Genomic DNA, 13,090 nt, shown 5'->3' on the forward strand with positions numbered 1-13,090 from the left:
ATGACGATTGCAAAATTTCTGGAAAATCTTCATAGTTATAGAAGTTGTGATAGAACTGTTGATAAGAGACATCAGACAGATTATGAGGGCTTTCTAAATTCTTTTAACCCAAAAGGTCTGCCTCCTCATGAACTTTTACGCAAAGAAAACTGTCCTATAATGCTTCTAAGAAACGTAAATCCAACGGATGGTCTTTACAATGGCACACGGTTAATCTGCAGAGAATTGGGTGAGCTCACAATTACTGCGGAAAGTTTCTCTGGTCCTCATAAAGGGAAAAAGTTTTCATACAAAAAATTCCTTTGCGGACTTTTGATAACAAAAAGAATGGTGTTGCATTTATACAGACACAGTTTCACGTCCGTTTATGCTTTGCAATGACAATCAATAAACCTTAGGGTCAGACTCTTGACTATGTTGAAATTTATCTCACTGAACCTGTCTTTTCTCACGGCCAGCTTTATGTTGCTCTCTCTAGAGTTAGGAATTCTTCCGCAGTTAAAGCTTTAATTGCTCTGGGTACTTCTGATGACATCAAGGTTGATTGTAAAACAAGAAATGTCGTCTTTCATGATAAACTTTGCTTGACTAACACATGATATATGAGGTCTAATTACCCGTACCATTGAATACTTTTTAGTTTATGATTTGAAGAATCAAATGCTGTTGCCAATTTCCCATTCTATTTCTGTTTTCTAAAAATTTACAGAATGAAACAAGTTATCCCAATAAAAGATGTCCTACCTGGCTCTGAAGGCAGGACCTACAAAGTCACCGTGCAAGAAAAACAGCAGATAACTGGATCAGCAACGCCGCCAATAAAAAAATGAAAGTTTATTTTGTTGGATTCAGAGGTCTTCTCCCTGCTGCCATGATATATACTTCTTCATACTGCTTGATTAAACATTTCATCACTAAAAGAGCGCATTAATATGGTTCTTATATTTTTCATATAATTAAGGCATGTTCTGTTTTTATCTACAGGTCAATGCATGCATAATTGATTATTTCGTGAATATTTTCCTTGTGGATTGGGATCGGAGATTGAAGGGATTATGTTCAATAATGACATTCCAAAGATCAGCCCTGGACTTCAAGTTTATAAAAAGTGTCCGATTTCAAATGCCATAGTAAGACTCATTCCATTAAAATGTCAAACTGCTAAACTGAAGATCCAGTAGGTGTGGAAGCCCCCTTGCCACGTAGGTATCGTCGTCCTCCACGTGGCGAGACGGGATTGGCACGATGGTGACATGGCGCGAATTGATTGGTTGTTAACTGTGCATGTTGCACCTGATTCTTCCTCCCCTTTATTCGTCGTCCCGACTTTCCTTCCTACCATTGAATTCTATTGTGATTTTCTACAGATGTTCAATTGAGGTGGTCATCTACTCTCTACTCGCACATCAGGCTCCTCTCTACCGGATCTAACCTGCTTCTTTGTTTTTTTACTCCGTCACATATTAGTGTTGTCTCCACTCTGAATTTTATCATTCCCGCACCTGATTTTCCCTCTCCTCTCTCCGTCATTCGTCTTTCCTTCCGCTTGTTTTTGCTACTGTATTGCTTTCTCCCCGCTTCTTTTTCAATTTTTTCTCGACATTCTGAGCCTGCTCCCATTCAGAAATTACTATCTCTTCGCAGTCCTTGCACATCTTCCCCACATTCTCTCTGTTCTTTCCTTCTGGTGGAAAATTGATTTTTCAAAGACTATGTTGACTGAGTTTTTCAGAATTAACAAAATAAATGCAACAGCTAAGAATTTGAAGTGCTTATATAAAGATTTTCTGCAACATTTTTTATGGTCTCCAAAAATAAAGACATGGTTAGAGAGGAGTCGTACAAAGGTCATAGGGAGACTGGTAACTGTCGAGCTTAGGAAAGGAGAAAGGTACAACATAAAACTTTTACTCACACATGTTCAGAAACCAACGTTGTTTGATGACTTACTTATGGTTAGAGGTCACAAAACTGGCTCTTTTAGAGAAGCCTGTTTGCAGTTAGGATTATTGGAATCTGATTCCTATATAGAAGAAGCATTACAGGAAGCTGCTCATTTCCAGATGCCGTATTTGTTAAGGTCTTTATTGGCGATGCTTCTGTTTTATTGTTCTCCAAAAAATCCCAAACATCTTTGGCAAACATTTGAAGTGCAGCTATCTTCTGATTATGAACGAAGTTGCGCACATCGACACTGCACATCAATAGAGATTAAAAGGAAAGTTCTTCAGGATATTAATTCAACATTGGAACACATGGAAAAAACCTTGATGACTATCATTTCCTTGAAGATTCCTTTACATCCCGTTATGGTGAGCCCCTGACTAAAGAAATTAAAAGTTAAACTGCGACACCGATTGATCCAGAAGATCTGCTTCTTCCTCGAAAATTGAATGCTGGATGAAGGCATGCATTTAATTTGATTTTGGATTCAATATCCAGCTCAAAAGGTCAAGTTTTTTTATTGATAGTCCAGGTGGAACGGGTACAACTTTCTTATATCGAGTGCTTCTCGTTTTTCTTCGTTCACAAGGATATGTGGCAATTGCAGTTGCCACATCTGGGGTCGTAGCACCTATCATCCCTGGTGGTAGAACTGCACACTCAAAATATAAGATTCCTTTGGATTTTTTAAAAGAAAAAACTTGTCAACAAAGTAGGTAGAGCAGTGTTGCCAGGCTAATTATTAATGCTAAATTAATGTTGTAGGATGAGGCTTCAATGGAAAAAACGGAAACAATAGAGGCGGTTCATTGTCTTCTTACAGATATAATGGAATCTGATGTACCCTTTGGAGGAAAAACTATTATTTTTTGCGGTGATTTTCGCCAAACCCTGCTAGTTTCTGAACAGCTAGGCGAGTCAGATTCGATCAAATCGACTGTTTTATATTTACATTTATGGTCTCATATGCATAAGCAGCGACTAGCAACGAATATGATAGCTGCCTTAGATCCAGTATTTTCAGCTTTTTTTATTGGAGTAGGAGAAGATGTTGAACATGTTGATGAACTTGGTCAGATGTCCCTTCCAACTCATATGGTTGTTTTTTTTCATAACAAAGAAGAATCGCTTGACAGGTTATAATCATATAGTGCATTATAAGTAGTTCATTCCGTCCGTGTATTTTTGACTATTTGTCCTAATTACATGTAAATTCTTCCAGGTTATTATTTGGGATTGTCTTTCCAGATTTAAATCTGTACTCTTGTAATCCTTATCGTATGATAAATAGATGTGTACTTTGTCCAAAAAATAGTTCAGTGGATGAAATTAATAAGATGACGATTGCAAAATTTCCTGAAAATCTTCACAGATATAGAAGTGGTGAAAGAACTGTTGATAAGAGAAATCAGATAGATTATGAGGACTTTCTAAATTCTTTTAACCCAAAAGGTCTGCCTTCTCATGAACTTTTACGCAACGAAAACTGTCCTACAATGCTTCTAAGAAATGTGAATCCAACGGATGGTCTTTGCAATGGCACACGGTTAATCTGTAGAGAATTGGATGAGCTCACAATTACTGCGGAAAGTTTCTCTGGTCCTCATAAAGGGAAAAAGTCTTCATTCCAAAAATTCCTTTGCGGACTTTTGATAGCGAAAAGAATGGTATTCCATTTATACGGACATAGTTTGACGTCCGTTTATGCTTTGCAATGACAATCAATAAACCTCTGGGTCAAACTCTTGACTATGTTGAAATTTATCTCAGTGAACCGGTCTTTTCTCACGGCAAGCTTTCTGTTGCTCTTTCTAGAGTTAGGAATTCTTCCGCAGTTAAAGCTTTAAGTGCTCCGGGTACATCTGATGACATCAAAGTTGATTGTAAAACAAGAAATGTTGTCTTTCATGAGATATTTTGCTTGACTAACACATGATATATGAGGTCTGATTACCCGTATCATTGAATACTTATTGGTTTATGATTTCAAGAATCAAATGCTGTTGCCAATTTCCCATTCTATTTCTGTTTTCTAAAAATTTACAGAATGGAACATGTTATCCTTGTCAAAGACGTCCTACCTGGCTCTGAAGGCAGGACCTGCAAAGTCACCGTGTAAGAAAAACAGTAGATAACTGGATCAGCAACTCCGCCAGTAAAAAAATGAAAGTTTATTTTGTTGGATTCAGAGGTCTTCTCCTTGCTGCCATGATGTATACTTCTTCATACTGCTTGATTAAACATTTCATCGCTAAAAGAGCGCATTAATATGGTTCTTATATTTTTCATATAATTAAGACATGTTCTGTTTTTATCTACAGGTCAATGCATGCATAATTGATTATTTCGTGAATATTGTCCTTGTGGATAGGGATCGGAGATTGAAGGGATTATGTTCAATAATGACATTCCAAACATCAGCCCGAGCCTTCAAGTTTATAGAAAGTATCCGATTTCAAATGCCATAGTAAGGCTCATTCCAATAAAATGTCAAGCTGCTGAATTGAAGATCCAGTGAGTGTGGAAGCCCCCTTGCCACGTAGGTATCGTCGTCCTTCACGCGGTGATACGGGATTGGCACGATGGTGACATCGCGCAAATTGATTGGTTGTCAACTGTGCCCGTTGCACCTGATTCTTCCTCCCCTTTGTTCGTCGTCCCGTCTTTCCTTCCTACCGTTTAATTCTACTGTGATTTTCTACACATTTTCGATTGAGGTGGTCAGCTACTCTCTACTCGCTCATCAGGCTCCTCTTTACCGGCTCTAACCTGCTTCCTTCTTTTTTTTCTCCGCCACTTATTGGTGTTGTTTCCAATCCGTATTTTATCTTTCTCGTGCTAGATTTTCCTTCTCCTGTCTCCTTCGTTCGACTTTCCTTCCGCTTGTTTTTGCTACTGTGTTGCTTTCTCCGCGCTTCTTTTTCTCTTTTTCTCGACATTCTGAGGCTGCTCCCATTCAAAAATTACTGTCTCTTCGCGGTCCTTGCACGTTTTCCCCACATTCTCTCTGTTCTTTCCTTCCGTTGGAAAATTGATTTTTCAAAGACTATGGTGACTGAGTTTTTCAGAATGAACAAAACAAATGCTACAGCTCAGAATTTGAAGTGCTTATATAAAGATTTTCTGCAACATTTTTTATGGACTCCAAAAATAAAGACATGGTCAGAGAGGAGTCGTAGAAAGGTCATAGGTAGACTGGTAACTGTCCAACCTAGGAAAGGAGAAAGGTACTACATAAGACTTTTACTCACACATGTTCAGGAACCAACGTCGTTTGATGACTTACTTATGGTTAGGGGTCACGGAACTAGCTTTTTTAGAGAAGCCTGTTTGCAGTTAGGATTATTGGAATCTGATTCCTATATAGAAGAAGTATTACATGAAGGTCCTCATTTCCAGATGCCATATTTGTTAAGGTTTTTATTTGCAATGCTTCTGTTTTATTGTTCTCCAAAAAATCCCAAACATCTTTGGCAAGCATTTTAAGTGCACCTATCTTCTGATGATTAACGAAGTTGCGCACATCGACACTGCACATCAATAGAGATGAAAAGGAAAGTTCTTCAGGATATTAATTCAACATTGGAACACATGGGAAAAACCTTGATGACTATCATTTCCTCGAAAATTCCTTTACATCCGGTTATGGTGAGCCCCTGACTAAAGAAATTAAAAGTGAAACTGCGACCCCGATTGATCCAGAAGATCTGCTTCTTCCTCGAATATTGAATGCTGGATGAAGGCATGCATTTAATTTGATTATGGATTCAATATCCAGCTCAAAAGGTCAAGTTTTTTTGTTGATAGTCCTGGTGGAACGGGTAAAACTTTCTTATGTCGAGTGCTTCTCGCTTTTCTTCGTTCACAAGGATATGTGGCAATTGTAGTTGCCACATCTGGGGTCGCAGCACCTATTATATCTGGTGGTAGAACTGCACACTAAAAATATAGGATTCCTTTGGATTTTTTAAAACAAAAAACTTGTCAACAAAGTAAGTAGAGCAGTGTTGCCATGCTGATTATTAATGCTAAATTAATCTTGTAGGATATGGCTTCAATGGCAAAAACGAAAACAATAGAGGCAGTTCGTTGTCTTCTTACAGATATAATGGAATCTGATGTACCCTTTGGAGGTAAAGCTATTATTTTTTGCGGTGATTTTTGCCAAACCCTGCCAATCATTGAACAGCTAGGCGAGTCAGATTCGATCAAATCGACTGTTCGATAGTTATATTTATGGTCTCTTATGCGTAAGCACCGACTGGCAACAAATATGAGAGCTGCCTTAGATCCAGCATTTTTAATTTTTTTTATTAGAGTAGGAGAAGATGTTGAACTTGTTGATGAACATGGTCAGATGTCCCTTCCACCTCATATTATTTTTTATCATAACAAAGAAGAGTCACTTGACAGGTTATAATCATATAGTGCATTATAAGTCACTACAAGAAAATTGGTCTTTAGTGACAGGCTATTTTTGTCACAAAAAAATAAAAAGTCGTCACTGATGACTTTTATTGACAACTTTCTAATTGTCACAGGGTCGTCACTGAAGGCCCGTCGGTAAAAGTATATGGTGACGACAATAAAAGTCGTCAGTGAATGGGACTGTTTTTTGACAACATATGTCGTCAGTAATTATTGTAATTTTAGTGATGACATAATATCTTGTCAATGATATACAAAGCAATGTCGTCACTAAAAGTGGTCCGTAATTGTCATTGGTATAGACTAATTACTGACAACTTTTGTTGTCACTAAACACTTTTTAATTCTATGATAATAGGTTGTTATTAATGGAAAATTCTGATTCAGTGATAACATTTTATCACCATGAAATTTGTCAGATTTTCCTACTACAATTATATCTATAAATGGAAAAAAATGACAATGCTTAACAATTAGCAAATGAACGCATCCATTGCATTACGAAATGCCAAAATATCATATCAAGCATTCAAATATCATAATGAAGTTCAACAACCCCCTACAAATAGTTTGATAAGTGGTATTTGGCCTAAATTTCACATATAAGTCGAGGTAGCTTTACAAAACAAATCCAAGTCCCAAAAAAAAAAGTGTTGTCATGACATTTCCTAAGTATAAGATTTTCTTTATCGTCCTTGAGTGAATTGGCAACTCCTGCTGCTGATCTTCCAAAAAGCTAAAATGAGCAACATATCTGCAGTGAAGTACTGCAATTATTAGTAGGTCATAAGAAAAACTTGAAACAATAAAGATAACTAAAGAATTTGCAAGAAAATAAGCTAAATCATTCCTTTTAAGTATAATCTAGACAATGACTAAATAAGGGTAAAGTAAGAGATAAACACTTAGAACATTAGAGCTCAAGAAACACTTCTTTTACTTTTACTACGTTATTAAGAACTCACAAAACAATTAATATGCTTATGCTACCATATTAAGAACCAAACAGTGTTCCTTCTATGGCTTCATAGGCTGCATTTGTATGGTTCATTCTATAGATTATGCATAGCAACTTCAACTTTTTAGGTATTGAAAATGCATAATGTTTATCGCTAGACCAAATTTTGATGACAAATAAAATTCGACATATCTAGAGATTCTTAGCGCCCATTGGTAATATTTTAATGATTTTAATAATAAAATGATGCATCTAATATTTTAGTGAAACTGTGTAAAAAATGGAAAAGATGCTCCACTATAAATCGAAGCTTTTGACTATGAGGCGAACCAGTACATTCACTAACCAACCTACTTTCAATTTTCAAAAGTTCTAATAGCAAATATCACATGCTAGTAGCTTAAATAGCATAAAAGTAAGTAGTTATCAAGAAAAGTTTGCATAAGATGTCATGAAATACTAGATTATGAAATTTCTTTTCTACTAGTTAGCTTAGAGACCACCTGTAGCTTGTTTATATGCAAATGTCTCCTAGAACAAAGTTATAATTGTCACTTTTACATAAACTTTGTTGACAAGACCCAACCATTTGAAACAAGTCTAACATAGATAGAAAGGAGTATATACTTACCCAAAAAACATCACAATATTTGGAAATTCCATAGCAAGGACCAATAGCATCAGCATAATAAGCTGCAAGACAATAACAAACCAATGAAGTCGCTATGAAATGATACTGTGCATTATAAGCTCAAAGACAATGAATAAAATGGTAGCTGTAGTGCTTATAAGAAAATGTTTGCATATAAAACATATGTTTCCTTCTTTTAATTTTGATACTAATCTATACTTGTACCTAATAACGTTACAACTACATATTCCAAGAACACTACATAATCGTCAAAACTTACATATTCATTCAGGTAGTCCATCACCAAATATGAAAAAAAATGGTAGGAAAGAACTACTTATTCAAGATAAACTCTAGAATTTGGACAATGAAAATCAAGCTTGATGTATACCTTTGGCAAGGAAAATGCTGTCTCCAGCTTATACCATAATCTAAATATCATGATTTCCTCACAAAAACTAAAAACACCTGCTTGTAACATAGTTAGCTATACAAGGCAATTAAAAGTAGTATCACAAAGTCCATACTCCTTAACTAACCACAAAACTTGAGAAAATTACGACTCCCAATGCAAAAGATGTGCAATATATACAAATTTCCCATGCGGCTTTTGTATTATATTTGAATTATGCTCCACTTCAGCAACCAAAAGTTGTTCATAAGCAAGCCTCTAGAATTAGCATTACAGTCAGCCATGAACCTTTTATTGACTTCATTAGTTGCACATTGGGAGTTCAAATGTAACTTACCTAACTTTAAAAAGGCAATATAACTTTTCTCTTGCAATTTAAAGAAATCAGAACTTCACTTCCAAAACTGAAGAACTATTAAAAAACATAAAAAATAATAAATTATTTCATTCATGTACCAAAACTTGATCTCTATTGGATGGAGTACTGAATGGACATAACGTCGGTGATGGTGCAGAGAATGGAGATGAGATTTTCTCTTGAAATTCCCATGACAATTTACCAAATTTCAACACAAAAAAAAGAAAAGAGGGGAATTTTTTACATCAGAAAAAATTCCACTAAACCTTGTGATTTCCCAATTCCCTCTCCACCCAACACCACTTAACCCACTATTTTTCTCACTTGCAACCACTCATAGACATATCTACATCATAATCACCTCTTAAATCTTTTCCACTCCTATCACTATAGCTAATTAGGATGTAAAGCGTACAAGAATCCAACAGTTCACAAAGTTTCACTTTCAACTGGTCATGGTAAAGCGTTTTTTGGATATTTACCTAACTTAACGAATCACTAAATTTGCCAAGATGCGATTGGCCAGCTCTTGTTTCATTTTTTTTTGTTTAAAACCGCATGAAGAAGAAGTGAATTCATATAATATTGTTTATAATTAGAAATTGGAAGAGTAGTAATTTTGTGTTAAAACTTAAAAAGGGTGTTTTAAATAAATGAAGGCTACTTCAGGAGAGTACTTTAAAAGACAAAAATGAAAAAGAAAAACTGTTTGTAAATCCATTCATTTTCATCCCAGTAAACACAAAGCAGACACTAAAAGCAAATGACAGACATGAGTATAGGTTTCATTCCCATAGTCTATCACTATCCTGTCGTCGCGTAAAGACGTAAACATTAACATTGAGAGGTTTACATTAATGAATTTTCTACCGATCTTAAGGATCATATAATTCTTCAAAAACCCAAGTGCTGCTAACTGCTAACAAGTACCAACCCATTCAACAAACAAACGCCAAGCCGGACAGGAAGAATACAAAAGTGATTATACTACAATAAAATTATTCTCTTGCCATAATTTAAGGAATATTTACATTCCGAAAGTTTCCCTAGACCCAAATCTGATGAAGCTAGAGAACAAAGGAACCCTTAAATCTAGAGGGAGTGTGACCAGGAAATGGGTATTCTTTATGGGTTTGAGTGAGAGGGTATTAAGGGGGTGCCAGTAATGAGATGTCTGGTCCGTACTGCTAAAATCTTTGTCGGGGGCTCCCTGTTTTATCCTACGCACACCCTTGTAATTCCCCCCTTCATTTTATTCCCATCTTCTTGTCCCCGTTTTCCATCCCATTCCAAGAAACAAACCCCTCTACATCATAATCACCTTCGTCCCCAAACTCAACCTCAAACCCGTATCCACCACCAATCCCACTGAAACCTTTATCTTGTACAATAAAAAAGAATGAAGTAATGGTATTCACAACTAAAATAATTCTAGTGGAGATGATTTCACCCGTAACTCAAAATTATCCAAAAAAATTGGGCACAAATTTTTGGCAAAAAAATAATTAGGGCAAAAAAATTTGGGGAAAAATCGGGGAGAAGAAGGAGAGACATGAGATACCTTTTCTTGCAAAGAGTTGGTGGAGTACTTCTTCTGTTCAACATCACAAAGACATGATCGATCTATGGAGAGGAGAAAGGAGAATTGTTTTTTTTTAATGGTTTCTGTTGAGGGTGTAAAGTGAGAGAGGGGAGACCAACGGAGTGTAAAGCAGAGAGCTTTTCTATTGGGTTACAAAATGTTTGTTTTTCACATTTGACCCGCACCATATATTTTTCACATACTTTGTTTATTTATAGTTTCAGTGAAATATCGGTTCACTGAGTTCCTCAAAATTTCAATCAAGTTTTTTTAGTTGAAGTATAATTTTACTAATACATTATTAATTGCTACCTTTTAACATTTTTGTCAAAAAATTTCATAATGGGAGTCAAGTTTTTGTTAAATTAATACAAGTGGTAAATGTACTTTTGTTCAACATCAAATAGTTCAATTTTTTTGGTAATAACTTCAAATATTTTTTTGTTGAATAACTTCAAATAATTCATACAGGTGTTAAAACTTTATATCACTTCCTCAAAATTGCAAAACTAAATTATTATATCTTAAATCTCTTTCATTCTTTTAATTTAGTCTAGTAGTACCATAGGTCTTTAGTTATGAAAAATTCTACTTTAAATAACATATGACTTATATGACCGACATAAACTAAAAGATGGTTCACCCCTAATTTTTACGAGTTCCCATATATTTGTGTCTATTGGTTTGTATATAGTGTTTTTTAAAGTCAGTTACTGTAAATGAACTCTTTAGTTATTTTATACTGATAAGCCATGTATGTTATCGATTGATTTTGTTTGAAGTTATTGTACTACTAATTTGCAAAACAAACCTAGGTTGCCATTAATTTTTAGTAGATTTTAAATAGAGCATATTCAATTAACAAAGCACATTTTAAATAGCTGCCATTCAATTAACATCCAACACAAAACTTCACTATTAATCCATTATCTTCAAATAAGAAAAAAAATGCACAATTAAACTAATACATAATGTGTACTAGTTAATTAACTATGGAGTTTAGGATTTATCCACTTCGATAACTAGTTCCATTTGAAAACTCTTATTTATATTCATATCATATTAACTAATAATCATTCTAAGTTAAGTAGTCACAAGTTTATTTGCACTAATGAATTTTTTATTTTTTAATTATTTTTATTCTAATGAAGTTATTACATATACAAGAAAATTAAACTAATAAGGAGGCTCATAAGTATATAACAATAAAAAATCATTGGAGAACACATAATAATTACAAAAAATTAGGAGTAATAGTTATAAAAAGTAATAAATATTTTAAATCAAACAGTGACAAGACTAGGTTGTCACTAAAGGCTATACAATGTTATCAGTGACAACAATTACAAAGTTGTCAAAGAAAGTGCTATTAATACTGACAACTTTTAGAAAGTCGTCACTATTGCAGTTCCCGCTCTCTGCATGATTCCTGGCGGGAATCGAATTGTGACAACAATGCAAGGTCGTCACTGATGTGTTGGCTCCCTTGACTCAATTGTGACAACTTGCTGTATTGTGGTTAAAGGACACCATTCTATGACGATTTTTTTTCATCACCGAGAAATGTTGTCACTAATGACCAAATTTCTTGTAGTGAGTTGTTCATTTCGTCCGTGTATTTTTGACTATTTGTCCTAATTACATGTAAATTCTTCCAGGTTATTTGGGATCGTCTTTCCTGATTTAAATATGTACTCTTGTAATTCTTATCGAATGATAAATAGATGTGTACTTTGTCCAAAAGATAGTTCAGTGGATGAAATTAATAGGATGACGATTGCAAAATTTCCGGAAAATCTTCATAGATATAGAAGTTGTGATAGAACTGTTGATTTTCTAAAAATTTATAGAATGAAACAAGTTATCCCAATCAAAGATGTCCTACCTGGCTCTGAAGGCAGGACCTACAAAGTCACCGTGCAAGAAAAACAGCAGCTAACTGGATCAGCAACGCCGCCAATAAAAAAATGAAAGTTTATTTTGTTGGATTCAGAGGTCTTCTCCCTGCTGCCATGATATATACTTCTTCATACTGCTTGATTACGCATTTCATTGCTAAAAGAGCGCATTAATATGGTTCTTATATTTTTCATATAATTAAGGCATGTTCTGTTTTTATCTACAGGTCAATGCATGCATAATTGATTATTTCGTGAATATTTTCCTTGTGGAATGGGATCGGAGATTGAAGGGATTATGTTCAATAATGACATTCCAAAGATCAGCCCTGGACTTCCAGTTTATAAAAAGTGTCCGATTTCAAATGCCATAGTAAGACTCATTCCATTAAAATGTCAAACTGCTGAACTGAAGATCCAGTAGGTGTGGAAGCCCCCTTGCCACGTAGGTATCGTCGTCCTCCACGTGGCGAGACGGGATTCGCACGATGGTGACATGGCACGAATTGATTGGTTGTCAACTGTGCCTGTTGCACCTGCTTCTTCCTCCCCTTTATTCGTCGTCCCGTCTTTCCTTCCTACCGTTGAATTCTACTGTGATTTTCTACAGATGTTCAATTGAGGTGGTCATCTACTCTCTACTCGCTCATCAGGCTCCTCTCTACCGGCTCTAACCTGCTTCTTTGTTTTTTTACTCCGTCACATATTAGTGTTGTCTCCACTCCGAATTTTTTCTTTCCCGCACCTGATTTTTAGCTGTTTGCATTTAATTTGTTGTCATTCTGAAAAACTCAGTCAACATAGTCTTTGAAAAATCAATTTTCCACCAGAAGGAAAGAACAGAGAGAATGTGGGGAAGATGTGCAAGGACTGCGAAGA

At 35.4% G+C, this 13,090-nt stretch overlaps 1 protein-coding gene and 1 long non-coding RNA gene across 3 annotated transcripts; one reads left to right on the forward strand and one right to left on the reverse strand.

Annotated features, from left to right (window-relative positions):
- Window positions 1-4,079, forward strand: LOC113699738 (uncharacterized). The gene is made up of 8 exons (XM_072057899.1): window positions 1-174; window positions 459-539; window positions 1,821-2,312; window positions 2,710-2,784; window positions 2,923-3,080; window positions 3,167-3,490; window positions 3,715-3,800; window positions 3,991-4,079. The coding sequence occupies exons 1-8, from the start codon at window positions 1-3 to the stop codon at window positions 4,077-4,079; spliced, it is 1,479 nt and encodes a 492-aa protein (XP_071914000.1).
- A 2,786-nt stretch (window positions 4,080-6,865) lies between these two features.
- LOC113698642 (uncharacterized) lies at window positions 6,866-10,427 on the reverse strand. 2 transcript variants are annotated; one of them, XR_003450254.2, is made up of 4 exons: window positions 10,293-10,427; window positions 8,353-8,429; window positions 7,962-8,023; window positions 6,866-7,126 (listed from the first exon to the last, which is right to left on the reverse strand). It is a non-coding gene; the product is annotated as an uncharacterized lncRNA (long non-coding RNA). The 2 variants fall into 2 exon arrangements; XR_011817639.1 differs by lacking the exon at window positions 8,353-8,429.
- Between the last annotated feature and the right edge of the window lie 2,663 nt (window positions 10,428-13,090).

Source organism: Coffea arabica, chromosome 7c, assembly GCF_036785885.1.
Source record: "Coffea arabica cultivar ET-39 chromosome 7c, Coffea Arabica ET-39 HiFi, whole genome shotgun sequence".
Classification (NCBI taxonomy): domain Eukaryota; kingdom Viridiplantae; phylum Streptophyta; class Magnoliopsida; order Gentianales; family Rubiaceae; genus Coffea; species Coffea arabica.